Here is a 15,820-nt window from a genome sequence, read left to right as displayed (position 1 = left end):
TAGACAAATAAATGTTCCCAGGCAACACAAGTAACCAGGTTAAATGATATATAGACTTATTCCATTAGGTAAAGATTCACAACAAAACTAATTTGAAAAGAAAAATTAATATATTTAATCTCAATTTTACATAGGCAACTGACGTTATACATATGTAATCAGTATATAAAGAAGAATTTACTGATTACATGTAACAAAAAAAAACATGTTTATATCTTGTCAGTTTAGGTATAATTATACTCGACAACAAGTATACAAAATTTTAATGCATTTAAATACAAAAAGCGATTACTAGTATTAAGAACACTTGGAATAAAATAACAATAGTTTTGGAACAAGTAAAATATCACAATGCATTCGTGTAAGACACTTAAGACCAGGACAAAAATGCAGAATTCCAAACACAACGGACATATATATTCCAAATGGTAGTTTTAACTAACATATAATTCATTTCCGAAAGAGTCTTCGAATACATGCAGATGTAATTGCTGCGTTCTTAGTTACACCATTTTCATATTCAACTGTCGAACTCTGCTGAAGCTAGTGCCAGAGGCATGGACAGTGGCTTGTACATGTATTGATTACTAAATATTTTATAGCCGGCTGGTACCTTTTATTTCCATCATGAAATGCACGTGTCTCGAAAGAACTAAATAAAAAATTGTGCAAAACCTACACATATAGACAGAACGCAAAAACACTGCAGAGTCCAAGTTATTTAGATATAACATTAACAATATTAACAAAAAGCTTATAAAATTTAACAAAGACAACCGGGGTGTACAATAGCTATTCAATTTCTCATACAATTAAAATAATAGCTTGTTAACAAAGCATATACATGTATATACAATTTATTATGTAAATTGGTATCAAGCTTAAATAAATTAATCTTTTACATTATCTTTTTTTAATTATGACTCATACAAGTCATGAGGAAAATACAATTTGAATTCTTCATACATTTATCAGTCCAAATTTTCCATATGTGTAGTTATTTTCTACATCAAAACCATATTTTACCCTGTCATCAGGCTCTCATAACACGGTGGGGCATCTTCGTTAGGTGGCGGTGCTGTAAAAAAGTTGGCACATTGGTATACATATATGTAAAGTGAGTTGCATGAAGAAATGAGATTGCCGTTTTAAAAATATTTTCGTTGTAAATAAAGTTGTAAATTAAAGGAAACGGTCAGTTGATTATAATGATTAATATATTATCCACTCTGAAAATAGGTCCGTCTTAAATTGTAAACATTTATTGAGCAAACTTAAAAAGTCACGTACCTATAATGTACTTCTGTTCGTTTAGCAGCTTGGTACTTTGATAAGAGTATTTTGTACATTTATTATAGAAAGAAAAGAAACAATACGAACAAATGTAACGACTCATGACATAACTACTTTCACCAGATTTTTACCACAGGCTCATGAGGTGTGGAGCTACAAACGCCTTAAAATCCAAATAAAATGTATATTTGTCAATCCCAGCATATATTTTTATTATCATATATTTGTAGAAAAATCTTTATATAAGCTGTTTTGAAAAAAAAATCATATTTCGACATCTATAATATGTTGAAATATGATATTTTTTTTCAAAACAGCTTATATTAAGATTTTTTTTTTACATATATAAGTACATGTGTAAGGCTTTTCGGGTTCCATAACCCAAGTGTCTATGGCTTTAATTTTATAATAGAACGAGATACCTGTTGGCTGTATCAAAGGTTGGTTACTATCAGGTTGTTGGCTACCGTGGTAGATAGGTGTTGCTATTTGCATAGCATGAATTTGGTAACTTGCTGGTAATTGATTGGTCCTAGATACTGGATGATCCGACTGGTTGACGGATGAAGGCTGGTATAATGTGTTTAAATATGTGCCTGGAATGTGTTCAACAATTAAAATTAACAAGCAAAAACTATCTTACACTATATATACAATGTTTTTTATTTGTGAATTACTCTTTTTCCTAATTTTTTTTATACGATCACCACATAAGTTAGCAATCCTTATTCTTATCGTTGCATCTTATTCAAGGCATCGGCTTAAAAGGTATTTTCTAAAGGCGACTTTGCTTTCCGCAGGATAAATAAGCAGGATTCTACACTTGTTTACAAACAAAAACATCCAACTAGAGAAAAAAGCATCTTAATATCTATACAAATGAATCCGCCAGAAAGCAATTATATTAAAACCTGCAGAACAAAGTGATCCCGCGGAAGCATAAACCACAACAAAATTACACGGAAATAGCAGACTCGATTTGATTGAGTCGAGATCTGTACGTGAGGGATAATGAATAAGTGCAACATCCCTCACGCCCCACAACACCGGCTTGAGCGGTACTCAATTATCATGGCATCAATGATCCCAAAGGACCAGAAAAATATAACTGAATAAACCTAATACAAAAATACAATTAAACGGTTTGTGTGTGAAAAATTATTTTTTATTATCCATATGAAAGAAAGTGAAAATAACTCATTTACTAGGAAGTACGACAGCTGCAGACGACGTCTGATATTGTACTACTCCATCTCTTCTTTCTCTTTTCTTTTTTCTCAGCCAGCAAGTACAAACAATACTTGACACTATACAAATTAACACAGCAGGGGCTAACGCAACGAGAAATATGTTTAAACCCGAGCGCCAGAAACCACCAGACCCTGTGAAAAGAAATATGAAATCGAATATAAAAAGAGCCAGGCTATTTGCTCGACCTTTTCTTATATGTTGAGTGAAACACATCGGAGGAGGTATATTGTAGTAAAGACTTCTCCTAGAAAACATTGTTTTTGGTACAAAATACAATTCAGAATTCATATTTGACTTTGACGCTTAAGGTAATTCAAAGGTCAAGGTAACATATGAATAAAACATTAAGTCAGATTTGTCTTACTTTATTTGTTTTTTGTTGTTGCAAGAATGACTTACAAAGAGCAAGTATTCCAAACTAGTAATGTAGTAGAGAATTTTTGTTCTTATGCACTGCATTTATCCCCCAAGAGGTGAAGTTTTAAACCGATACAGCATATCCTGTCTTTGGTAATGCCGCAGACAATTTTGTATGTAAAATAAAAAAGGGCATATAAAATTGAAAGCTTAAGTTCTTAGCCACTTTTTTTCCTCCCAGATATGATCAGTCAATTCTTGAAGTTGTTATAATGATATCTTCCTTTCTTCTCGAGTAGTGTCCAAGGCAATGAAAAAAATATTCAAAGAGCAAAACTCAAAAAATGTTGCAAAATACATGTAGAAAATCGTTTCTTTCACACTGAACTTCTCAATGAGTTGTAAAAGCATAAGTTATATGTCATAGGTTAAAAATTGAATAGCCTGGAGAATAAAATTAAAACTAAAAGTGACGGAAGATCAGAATAACAAACATTTTGGGATTATGATTTTTTATGTGTCATTCCCTATTATATCAGTCAGTAAAAGTGAATACTTTATCCGAATGTGATATGCGGGTATCTTCTTTATGGGCGGCATGAAGGGCATAAACCATAGCATGTTTGCCTGCTCGGACCCCTTGGGATAATAAAAGTACTCCCTTTAACAAAAGAAAGCAAACAAAATAATGTTATAAATAAAATTGTATGACATAATATAAGCAATTTATTCAATGTTATGTTAAATTTTAAAAGCTTACTCTCTTTCCGGACCACTCGTAATCTAATATAGTCAGATGATACGGTAGAAGGTTTTCGTATTACCACGAAAACATTTTGAACATATTCGCTGCTGCACCATTCATTTACTGTTGCATTGTGGCAAAGTATTCTTTTCTATAACAGATTGGAAATAGTGTTTTAGGACATTGTAAATATTATCATATTATGTAATATTTGTATAAAAGCCATAAATCGTTACCAGATAAAAATACATTTTTCTCACCCTTTAAAATTTTTATTGTAAAATGAGACAAAAGACGGACAGGCTCATCATTTAGTAATACATGTCAACAATTTATCAAAGACCAGATAGTTAAACATTTTTAAAGGACTGACGGTTTAAATGCTTGATTTTCCATAATTAAATAAACTTAATTCCATTTTAATACTTTAATTAACGTACAATAACACACATTTTGAGTAAATCAGTTAACAAAATCACTTACATATTTTTCAATGAATACAATTAAAATTGCAAAGTCTAGCTTAAGCAGATGATTTCGTAACAAAATACAACAATGGTTATCTGTATAATGCTTATTCTTGTTTCATATTAAACGTTTATTGTAATGTATAGACATAATGAAAAATGTATATTTGTAATTTCTGCTTATGTTTTCTTCAAATATTTTAACATTACTTACCTCTGGGGTGAAATAACTTTTTACATAGTGTTCATGAAACTCTAGTTCAGTGCCACAATTTATGGAAATTTCCAGCGTAGAAATACATAGAATATAATCAGTAGTCTCCTCATTTGTGAATTCTATTGAGCACGGGCTACTTGACAGTATTACAGACCCATAATACTCAAGATATGCAGACTTCCGCCATGACATACTGTATGTTTTTCCACATTGACTGTTTGTGATAGCTAAATGCGTATCTGTAATAACAGGGAAGACATGTTTTTTCCGAGTGAGTCATTTTTTTCTTTTCTTGTATTTTATGTCAGCGTCATTGATTTAATATCATGTTAATGTACACGAGGGCATGATTTAAATAAGTTTTTAGAGGGCCCTAAATCTAAAGTGATGCTGCATGCCAATTATCTAAACTCTTGGCTGAGACGAAGTTCTTTCAGACAATTTAACTATACCCGCCCAGAGAACGGCCATTTTCTAACTAATGGGTAAAAAGTTATAGGTTGAAAAGGTTTAAGTGATAAAGGGAATCGTATTCCTTACATTTGACCGACTGATCTCAAAATCACTAGAGGAAATCAGCAAGTCATGACTTCCCTCCACACACAAACCTCAGGAATTTCACGGCTCATGATTTTTAAGAGAAAAAGAGATTCAATTATTTTCTATGTACATAATTGGAAAACCTATGACCCATTGGACCTCCACAAAGCCATTATTTGAATTATTTTGGAAGAGGTAAACTAGACACTGTTTAATTGCAAATATGTTGAGCTTTAGCTAGCCTTTGGACTTTCAAAAAGAAAATCTTTGACAGTTTTACTGTATAAATATAAGGAAATCTAATGTTCCCCTGACATGGCTATTCTGGTTCCATGACCATAAACTCAGTAACTTTGGAAGATCACAAGATGATGTTTTATGCCAAACTCTAATATCTAGCTCTTTCAGTTTTAGAGATTTTTTTTGAAAGTCCTAAATACATACACAAACCCATGACCCCGATGCTGGACAAACATTGACCATATGTTCTTAATGTGACCAATCTTGATAGAGATTCGTGACATGATGTTTCATGCCAAATATCCAACTGGGACTTCCCAGTCATCATTCCTGTGTATTTTTGTAAATATATCCCCAGTCACTTGTTTCAGAGGCGAAGTTGTTTCAGAAATTGTTGACGACGAACACCGACCTACGCTGTACGGAAGGGGATAATTAACAAATGAAGGTTTTCAGATGAAATAGCAGAGTAAGTCTACACCTTACCATTGAAACGAACATGGTTGTATTAGAAAATATTACAAGAATGAGGAGTATAGTCATAACAGATAATATATTGTCGTTACATGTATACAGGTATGCTTGAGAAAAGTATTCAATAATGTTGACAATGAATTAATGTAATAGAAATTACCCCTTAAGGATTCAACCAGTTTGAAAAAGTAGAATAGTAGGAATATGGTGATCCACTTCCAATCAGTTTGTTTGATGTTACGCTTGAGGTACATTATTGTCGCTGTATCTTGAATCGCATCATAAAGTAAAACCTATCGGAAGCAAACATTATTACAGTGATTCACTGAAAACTAGAAATGTGTTCATAGGTCAAGGACGCCCCTAAATTCCAATGTTTTGTCAGACAACGGGACAGCGGGAAACGAGGACAGACGTAGACGGGCAATTCTATATCCTTTCTTTAAGTACGGCCATATCAAAACAAGACTTAGACAATGTGGTTTAAAAAAAATGAAAAGTCTCAAATTTATTTTATTTTTGAAATCCATCTATCAATAGATGCATTTATATGAACAGTACTTTTATCGGGAGAAATATTGGTCTAGAAAATAACTAAATTTAATTTATAACTTAATGATGTCTATCTACGCACATATCTAGCTCTTATTCAATAATGAATATGTCTAAAATTCAAACCTGCCTGTTATCTAGAGCGTAAACTATATATACATTTTTGTACATTGTACATAAATTATCCAGTTAAACACTGTTAAACTTGTTAAGCCTACATTCTGTCACGGAAATTGACGTGTATATTCTAGAAACGGTGACATCTATTTATTTCACAATTAAACCCCAAAACGATGTCATCTACTAGTACTTATTTCGAAATTTAACACGAAAGTTAATATTAAAATGCAAATAATGGCGATATATTACAAAAGGGAGACAATTCACGGGAAAAGGCTTTTTCTACATACTTGGTAGTACTTAGTGGTATGCAAGAATTAGACAACTCATTAATTTTTTATATCATAATGATAATCAGAATTGGTGTAAACAAATAAAAAGGACCACATGTGCACAAATTTGATATGGAATAAAAAAACGAAATGCTAGTTTTGCTTGAATAAATTAAATGTCAGATGTGTAAAATATCAGATAATACGTGCTCTATAATGTAAAAAAGAAAAACATTAATGCATGTAATTAAGTATGTATCTGTTCGCGAAATCAGCTTTTCTTACTATCCTTCATGGTCTTCATTAGCGATTATGGCATATCTTATCAGAAAAACAATGAAGAATGGCAAACCTTTTGAAAAATAGGCTTTTTGATTCTAGTCTTTAGAAAACAGAACATTTCATTTATGTGAACGTGATTGGCTTATTTCTGGTAAGTTGCTAAGTCTGATATGTTTGTGTGGCTTAGTCTACTTTGTAGACAGTAAATGTCGACTTTTTACAGAAAAAACTCGTGATTAGCTATAAGCCGCGACATTTGATACAATTTCGACATAAAATCTCGCGGATTGTGGATTGCCCTCGACTTTTTATAAACTGATGGTAAAATTTCTCGCGGATTTAAAATGGACGCTACCGGCCTGCATATCTTACAGATCTTATAATTGCTTCATAACTGTATTGTAATATAAGCGTGTCGTAATGAAGTTGAATTGTAGATAAGTTGCGTTCCATGATAAAATGGGGGTAAACATGCGCTGCATTGTTAGCTCACCAGAGCCGAGTATCAAGTATCAAAGGGGGATGCTCCGGCGTCCGTCGTCATTCGTCAACAATTATTGTCTTCTTCTCTGAAACTACTTAGCAGATTTACTTCAAATTTGGTCTGTAGAATCCTTGTGACAGCCACACTTGAATTTGCTCATGTTATTCCAATTGGCCCCTTTTAAGGGTCAGCAGAGCTTAAAATAGAAAAAACCTTTAAACATCTTCTTCTACAGAACTAATGGATGGATGATCACCAAACTTTGTCTGTAGCATTCTTGGGTAGTCTTTTATCAAGTTTGCTCATATTAATTTGATTGGCCCCTTTTAGGGGTCTCTAGGGCTAAAAATAGAAAAAGACCTTTAAATATCTTCTTCTTCAGAACTAATGGATGGATGATCACCAAACTTTGTCTGTAGAGGTAGCATTCTTGGGTAGTGTTTTTTCAAGTTTGCTCATATTAATTTGATTGGCCCCTTTTAGGGGCCGCCAAAGCTAAAAATAGAAAAACCTTTAAACATCTATTTCTGCAGAACTAATTAATGGATGATCACCAAACTTTGTCTGTAGCATTCTTTGGTAGTCTTTTATCAAGTTTGCTAATATTATTTTGATTGGCCCCTTTTAGGGGTCTTTAGGACTAAAAATAGAAAAACCTTTTAACATCTTCTCCTACAGAACTAATTGATGCATGATCACCAAACTTTGTCTGTAGCATTCTTGGTTAGTCTAGCTTTTATCAAGTTTGCTCATATTAATTTGATTGGCCCCTTTTAGGGGCCGCTAAAGCTAAAAAAAAAGAAATACAGTGTCTATTTCTAGAGAAATAATTGATGGATGATCACCAAACTTTGTCTGTAGCATTCTTGGGTAGTCTTTTATCAAGTTTGCTAACATTATTTTGATTGGCCCCTTTTAGGGGCCGCAAAAGTTAAAAATAGAAATATCTTTAAATGTCTATATCTACAGAACTAATTAATGGAAGAACACCACACTTTGTCTGTAGCATTCTTGGGTAGTTTTTTTATCAAGTTTGCTCATATTAATTTGATTAGCCCCTTTTAGGGGTCTCTATAGCTGAAAATAGAAAAACCGTTAAATGGTCGAACATCATTTCCTACTGAAATAATTGAATGTAGATGATCACCAAACTTTGTAGCATTCTTGGGTAGTCTTTTATCAAGTTTGCTCATATTAATTTGATTTGCCCCGTTTAAGCTAAAGCTTAAATACTTCAGGTCATGGCATTTCTTCAAATTATTGATTAAACATATTCTATGCTCAAATTTAATATTAGAATATATTGACATTCCAACACTGAAAAGCAGTTGTTTCTGGTGAGCGACTCAGGGCCATCATGGCCCTCTTGTTCTTGTATATATTGTATACCGGTGTCCAAGGACGATATATGTATATATTTAAACCCTTCTCAATCTATTTTTGGAAATGTAATGATTTTTTTAAGTTGAAAAACTATATTGAAATTATAAATATCATTCACGTGTATGATCGTAAAAACATTTCTTAAAATAAACTAGTGAAAACAGTCTTTTAAATTTTGTTTTGAGAAGTTGAAACAGTATTTTATTATTATGATTATTTTGTAGCACTTCGGACTAGTATATTTTTATCGGAAAGAAGATGCTATTTTGGATCGGAAATTGGGCCTTGTATTTGCTCCCGGTGGTAAAATCGCCTTCATTACAGTCCAACAGTCCCAAGATCAGCAAACGTATATAGATACAATGTATATGGCAAATGTGGCCCGGGTGGGGGTAGACTTCTCATGAGTAATGAAAAGAAGAAAAAAACGTAATTGTTTCAGTTTCAGTTTTTATTAAACCAAGGCATATAATATGCAACTGGTTATAACAAACAAACAGAAAAATAACAGTCAAAAATCACTAATATCACAATATAAAAATACAATTATGACTAGCTAAATAAACAAAAAGGAGATCATATTGTTCATTTCAAGTACTGAACACAATACAACATGTATTTTATATTGTAACAAATGGGAACGGAGAATGAGAAGTATTAGTTATCTAAATTTTAACATAATGTTTTTACAAAATGGTGAAAATTACAGACTCGGTATGTAACGGGGAGATATTTATTCAAGGTAAGATTAGATAAATCTCGTGGGTGGTTACGACAGCAATTAGAATCGAACCCGAATATTTTTCATTCAAGTCGTCTTCTGCTCATTGTGATTTTGAAAACACAAGAGTCTGAAAGCATTAGGGGATTTCAACTAAATAAGGGCAATATGCTTCCTTTGTATTTGATAACAAATGAATTGATATTAAGAAATATGGACCGCGTCACGACAAAACCAACATAATGGGTTTGCGACCAGCATGGATCCACCCAAGCCTGCGCATCCGCGCAGTCTGGTCAGGATCCATGCTGTTCGCTATCAGTTTCTTTACTTGTTGTAGCATTTGTAAGCGAACAGCATGGATCCTGAACAGACTGCATGGATGTGCAGGCTGGTCTGGATCCACCTGGTCGCAAACCCATTGTGTTGGTTTTGTCATATGCATGACACGGCTCATATAGATTTCTGATTTCCGAGCGATTTAATTTACATTCCAGGTAACCGTTACCTGTAGGAGCTTCATAGACTCGTAAAAGAAAAATGGGCGATCATTTACTGTTTTGTTTGGCTGTGGATTTTACATATGGGTCTCTAGTTAACATTATTGTTACCAGAAAGTTATCAAACAACCGACCGAAATTTACGACACATTTAAACGGGGTTGCATAAATCATAAAAGCAATATCAGTGAAAATAAAGTTTACTTTAATAATATTTGCTTTCTTTTTCTGATAAAAGCTGCACCTTTTTGTTCCACAATGATATTGAGACAAAATTGTGTTAGGATACATTGACTTTTTTCACGATTATCGCAAATTTAATAGAACAATTCTCATCAGGTTGGAAAGAGAACAGGAATAAGATATGCCTTAATAAATAAATAACAACACTAAATAAATAAATCACAACAACATGATATCAATATAAATTGAAAATATTGAATAAAAAACAAAAATATCACAGCCATATTGCCATCAAACGATGGTTAACAAATGAGCCGCGTCACCACAAAACCAACGTAATGCGATTGCGACCAGCGTGGATCCAGACCAGCCTGCGCGTCCGCGCAGTCTGATCAGGATCCATGCTGTTCGCTTACAAACTCTATTACAAATAGAGAAACTGATAGCGAATAGCATGGATCCTGACCAGACTGCGCTAACGCGCAGGCTGGTCTGAATCCATGCTGGTCGCAAACGCATTACGTTGGTTTGTCATGACGCGGCTCAAATGAATATATCAAAAAATGCTCTCCAAGTCACAATGTCAAATATATCAACTTTCGATTAATTTCTGGCTCATGATGCTTTCATATGATGGTGGTGGAACACTTGTGTCAAAAGACGGCGCTGAAATGTATGCATAAAAAAAATAATAAAAAAAAAGTATCAGAAAAAAATATATACATGTATATGAATTGTATCGGTATCTTTGTTTAACCATTATTTGTAATGTATTAGTTGTTCGTATGTGAATTTGCTCAAACAGCATAAAGCATTTTGCTTATTGCAACGGTAAACATATCCTTAGAATACTAGAAATGTAAACTTTATTTTTATATAGATGTCGGGGTTGTTCTTTTGTAGACAACAGGTAAAAAAGTCTAAAAGCATTTTAGTTGCTTCGGTACTAAAAAGTAGTTTAGTTAATGTGATACGTTAGCTTGTATTGATAGGAAAGAATTCAAACCTGTTTGCATGTTAACTGCCCCTGAAGACGTTTGGTACGCAACATGAGGCCGTGATGAGGTATTCTTACGACTTTTTAAATGGACAATGCCAAACAGGCAGCTACACATAACAACAAACGCTACAGGGATGAAAATAATACATAAAATGATTGTCAGGGAAACACCTAGGGCATCATTTACTGTCTCTGGCACTGGAACTGGAACGAATAAAATGAATCAACCAAAGATTATTACAAAATATTAGCAAATGATATTATTGATTAGGACTATCAAACTTGCATTTTCTTGTATTGCAATAGGAATTCTTCTTTATCTTATATCGAAACAAAATTAATAGCAGAATGAAAGCTTACATGCAAAGGATCGAGGGTTACATAACATTAGAACGACTAAAAACATTAGCTCAGGTAGTGATGATTTTTCTGCAAAGGTCTTATTCATTCGACATTGGTCTTATATTTATTGGATGTAAGACAGGGATAAGTAACGTGTAAACCAAAAGAAAAAGTTCAAGCGCCTATTTTAAATTAATGGCAGACCAATAACTTTTCTAAACATATTGTTAAATGTCCTTTATGCTAAAGAAATGCTTTTATTTTATTTCTCAAAAGCTCTATCTTTATTTTTGATGTAATATTATAGTTTCTAAAAACTTACTGAGTGGCCAATTACCATCTTAGTAATCTGCTGCTTTTGACAATAAGTACAGTTATAGTGAATTTTTATTTTGTATGGAAGTCAAAATACTTCTTTGTTTACATTTTGCTACTTAAATGACAATTTATTTCACATCTATCGCTACTTGTTTTGGGTAACAAGCATCTAACATTTTCTTAAACCATTATTTAAACATTCTAATATTCATGTTTGCCCTCTAAAGAAGAAAGTTATAATTTATTTCCGGCTCTATAACGAACAAGTTAAACTAAACCGTAAAGAACAAACATCGAATTTCAAGGTTACTCTTTTATTGTATGTAATTATCTGGTATAGTAGGCACTGAACTCTTTTTTCAACCACTTCATGTAAGACCGTACCTGTCATTACAGAGGTCCTTTAATATTCTTTGGACAGTAATTTAATAAAAAAATAATTTTTAATGCGATACTGAAAACAATGATAGGACAAGAATTTTGCTAAGGCAGTATTTCAAACAAGCAGTGGTAACACTTAAGAATATTATATTCAATCCTCGAGCTGTCTTGAATCCTCTTTGCTGTATCTTTAAACTAACAAACGATTCCAAATCAACATATGAAAGTTAATATATAAGTCTGAAGGTTACTTTAGTTTGATTATACATGCACTACATCATTTGTTTTTGCATTTCTAACGTATAGAAACAGAAGTTACTGTATTGTGATATAATTTTTTCTAAAATTGGTATAAACAAGGAAATACAGTGTCATATATACATTGTGGTTGAATATGTTTCTTTCTTATGGTCATCTACGGATCAAACTTTGAGGGTAACTTTAACTGGAATTATACCGTTGACTGGTAATCAATCCTAGCATAATCCATCTTAAAGAACTGAATTTTACTACCAGAGCACCTATCAAAAAATGTTTTACTAACCGTCTTTTAGGTACACTCGTAATTTTATGACATCAGACGTGTGACGCGAAGGTTTCCTAATAACAACAAATACCTTGTCTTGGTACTGGCTAGGACACCATTCTTCTTTTGTTATGTTATTGCACGACATTTTTCTCTGAAATAAAAAAAAACATACAAACACAACTTCTCGTCAGTATATAGTGTAAGGCTTATGAAAATCTGGAACCAATGATCACAAAGGACCAAAAAAATATAACAACACTGAAGTAAAGTATGGAGCAACATTTTACAGCCCCCGCACGGCACTTGACACCTGCTCTAGTACAGCATAAAAATCAATCTGGAAACGTGTAATCCCTCGGAAGCATTTTTTATCACAACAGAATGACATGAAAATTAAAGGCTCGGTTTGATTGAGTCTGTACATGAGAGATAATGGAAAAGTGAAACATCCCTCACGCCCCCTAGCACTGCCTTGAGCTGTACCCAATTTTCAACACTTCAGATTTCATTATATTTTTCGGTATGTTTCCACTGTCATATAGGATGGACATTTTAAATTTTGATAATTATATAAATTATGTTAATGTTATTACAGTCGACTCCATGTATAACGAACTCGCTTATAACGACTTATCGTTTATAGCGAATTAATCTGACATCCCCGGCCAATTCCTTCTTTATTTTATATAAATTCACATCGCTTTATAATTATTCGCTTAAAACGAACTTTCGGCTATAGCGAACAATGTTTTCAAGTCCCACACGGTGAAAAAGATGTAAATTTCCTCGGTTAAAACATGTAAAACAAACTGTTATAATTGAAATATCGGGATGCTCTCGATTAAGATCAGTACATGAATACGCTACCCGAAAATTATTTTATTGAATGATTTCACAGGTATTTGAGTGCCTCATAGTTCTCCAATAATGAAATACGTGCTAAACTTATGTACTTCTGTGTTGGTATATAGATATGGTAATGTTTAAAATGATATATATGACCTTATCATATGTCTTAACACGAGTTTGCTAAAAAATGGCAGCATTTTGACCTGCGATTACTTAAGAAATATTAAACAAATGTCATACCTCGGGTTGGATATGATTTTTAACAAAAGCCTCGTGGTATTCGAGCAATGTTCCACAATCCAAACTTATGTCATCGCCATATATACAGAGATACTGCTTAAATGAGGTTTTAGTGAACTCCACGTGACAAGGGTTGTCGCTTAATTCATAGGAGCCGTCATGAATTACATCTGTATTCTTGTAGTAATCCATGTCATATTTCTCCCCGCATGTTCTTCATGTAATTGTTATGGAATAACCTGTCAAAGACAAATATAGATAAGTGTTTTTATTTATTAAATATTAAATCCAAACGTACACAAAAACTATGTCTTTTCTTTGCAGATTGTAAACAAGTAAATATTCCTTAGCCTTTGATTTTCAACTTATTTTTTCTCGGCTTTTAAATTTGTGAGATTAAGCAAAATCATTTGACATAAGTTTACAAAGAAATCGAAAACATGCTATTCGACATCTTAGAGTAAATTTGGCCTCTTCCACAATTCCGTACAAACGCGAATAACAGCTGCATCTGCTGTACAATATTACATGTTATTTACTGCATCAAACTAATTCAATTAACTGTTTTTATTACTTTTCATACGACGAAGAAACGATTACACTTAAAGAGTCATCTTTTTGCATTTGAACGGAAAAGGTATACTATACTCGTAATATATAGACAGGCACTTTTTCAACTGATGTAAAAATTACAGAATAAGATACTAACAAATCGTTAAACTGAAGTAAGCACAATCGACATACCTGATTGAAACGCAGAAAATATATAAGATATGAATATCCAAATAGCCGCAAGGTTTGCTCTTATGTCTGTACACATACAATATGTTGAAAGATTCATTATTGGAGTTTCAAAACTGAAGATAAATTGCAAAACAAACATTACGTAAAATAATGTAACTTTGAAATACACGATGTTAGAAAGCAATAATCATTGGTGAATTATGAGCTGATTATCCTTAATAAAATTTTCATAACTTTTGTAGTTCCAACGTAGACTCCTCCTGTACAATATTCTGAGACGGTATCACTTTATTTCTCATCATCCATGAATTTCCCCTACAAACTAGCCGTACTGATTAAACTTAATAAAACTGGCATGATATTGTCTTGAGCTTTAAATCATTTGCAGCATTTTTGTTAGGACACCTTGCAAATTTACTCATGTAAAAAGTTAATAGCCAATATTTATGTTTATACTGTATAATTAATAAGGCCCAACCGGCCACTTCCGCGACAATTGAAAACAAATAAAGTTATAGTAGAAATTAAAATATGGTATGCAGAAAAATAGTGTTGAACAATTTTTCTATACGGTCCGAACGCTTAAGCAATTCTATTGATTAACATTGGAAATCAATTGGAAATAACGGTAGAGCTGTGTCAATGTCGTATTCGTGTGCTCCTATATATTGCTTAATTATACATTTTCACTTTATTTATCGATTGTTAAGACTCTGCTTTTAATTTACATTGCATCGATTTTCAGGGTTAAATAATTCATCAAATAGAGTATGAAGATACATAAAAACCCACATAAAACTAGGCTTTTCTATCGTCAAAACAAAAGACATCCATCAATCATATCTAATTGATCTATCAGAACAACAAAACACAATCATCTCAGCATTCAATTCAAATATAAGAAGAAAAATATGACACATATATTGAGAATGAAAATACCTGTGAAAGCTACAATTTGTCCCTAGTAATTAATCCTTTACAACATACGGTAACATTCATCCTTAACTAGAAAATGTGCCATAGAGTAGATTTTAAAATAATTTATATGGTTCATAAATAAGCGAAAGAAATTGAGAACAGTGAATCATGACAGGCTCGAAATAGATAAAATCAATTTCAACTGTATACGCAGACTAACAATCATACATTCTGTGTGGATTTCTAGAGACATTTATGTTAAAGTTTTTAAGTACGTATTTACAAAATTAAATTGGCCTGACCAATTTAATTTTGTATATACGTACTAATAAACTTTTGCATGCTTAGTGTTTCAAATTATTTTATTAACAGTCGATTTACTGGACTGATCAACAGTTAGCCGATCTACCAAAGTAAA

The 15,820-nt window shown here is 32.7% G+C and overlaps 2 protein-coding genes across 3 annotated transcripts; both read right to left on the bottom strand.

Moving 5' to 3' along the window:
* Positions 1 to 246: 246 nt before the first annotated feature.
* On the bottom strand, positions 247 to 5,895 carry LOC132752064 (uncharacterized). The gene is made up of 6 exons (XM_060742333.1): positions 5,745 to 5,895; positions 4,328 to 4,569; positions 3,662 to 3,797; positions 2,499 to 2,675; positions 1,716 to 1,889; positions 247 to 1,078 (listed from the first exon to the last, which is right to left on the bottom strand). Exons 1-6 carry the CDS (start codon positions 5,836 to 5,838, stop codon positions 1,023 to 1,025), a joined length of 879 nt encoding a protein of 292 aa, XP_060598316.1. The 5' UTR covers positions 5,839 to 5,895; the 3' UTR covers positions 247 to 1,022.
* Positions 5,896 to 10,082: 4,187 nt separating this feature from the next.
* Positions 10,083 to 15,605, bottom strand: LOC132752063 (uncharacterized). 2 transcript variants are annotated; one of them, XM_060742330.1, is made up of 6 exons: positions 15,424 to 15,604; positions 14,485 to 14,597; positions 13,741 to 13,979; positions 12,667 to 12,802; positions 11,088 to 11,285; positions 10,083 to 10,747 (listed from the first exon to the last, which is right to left on the bottom strand). In XM_060742330.1, the coding sequence occupies exons 3-6, from the start codon at positions 13,930 to 13,932 to the stop codon at positions 10,674 to 10,676; spliced, it is 600 nt and encodes a 199-aa protein (XP_060598313.1). In that variant the 5' UTR covers positions 13,933 to 13,979; positions 14,485 to 14,597; positions 15,424 to 15,604; the 3' UTR covers positions 10,083 to 10,673. The 2 variants fall into 2 exon arrangements, with proteins under 2 accessions (XP_060598313.1, XP_060598315.1); XM_060742332.1 differs by lacking the exon at positions 14,485 to 14,597 and having other exon boundaries at positions 15,424 to 15,605.
* Positions 15,606 to 15,820: the final 215 nt, after the last annotated feature.

Source organism: Ruditapes philippinarum, unplaced genomic scaffold (assembly GCF_026571515.1).
Source record: "Ruditapes philippinarum isolate M1 unplaced genomic scaffold, ASM2657151v2 ctg1620_1_1_1_1, whole genome shotgun sequence".
In the NCBI taxonomy this organism is placed as follows: domain Eukaryota; kingdom Metazoa; phylum Mollusca; class Bivalvia; order Venerida; family Veneridae; genus Ruditapes; species Ruditapes philippinarum.
The sequence above is the reverse complement of the archived record's forward strand: the minus strand, read 5'-3'. Positions and strand labels throughout refer to the sequence as shown.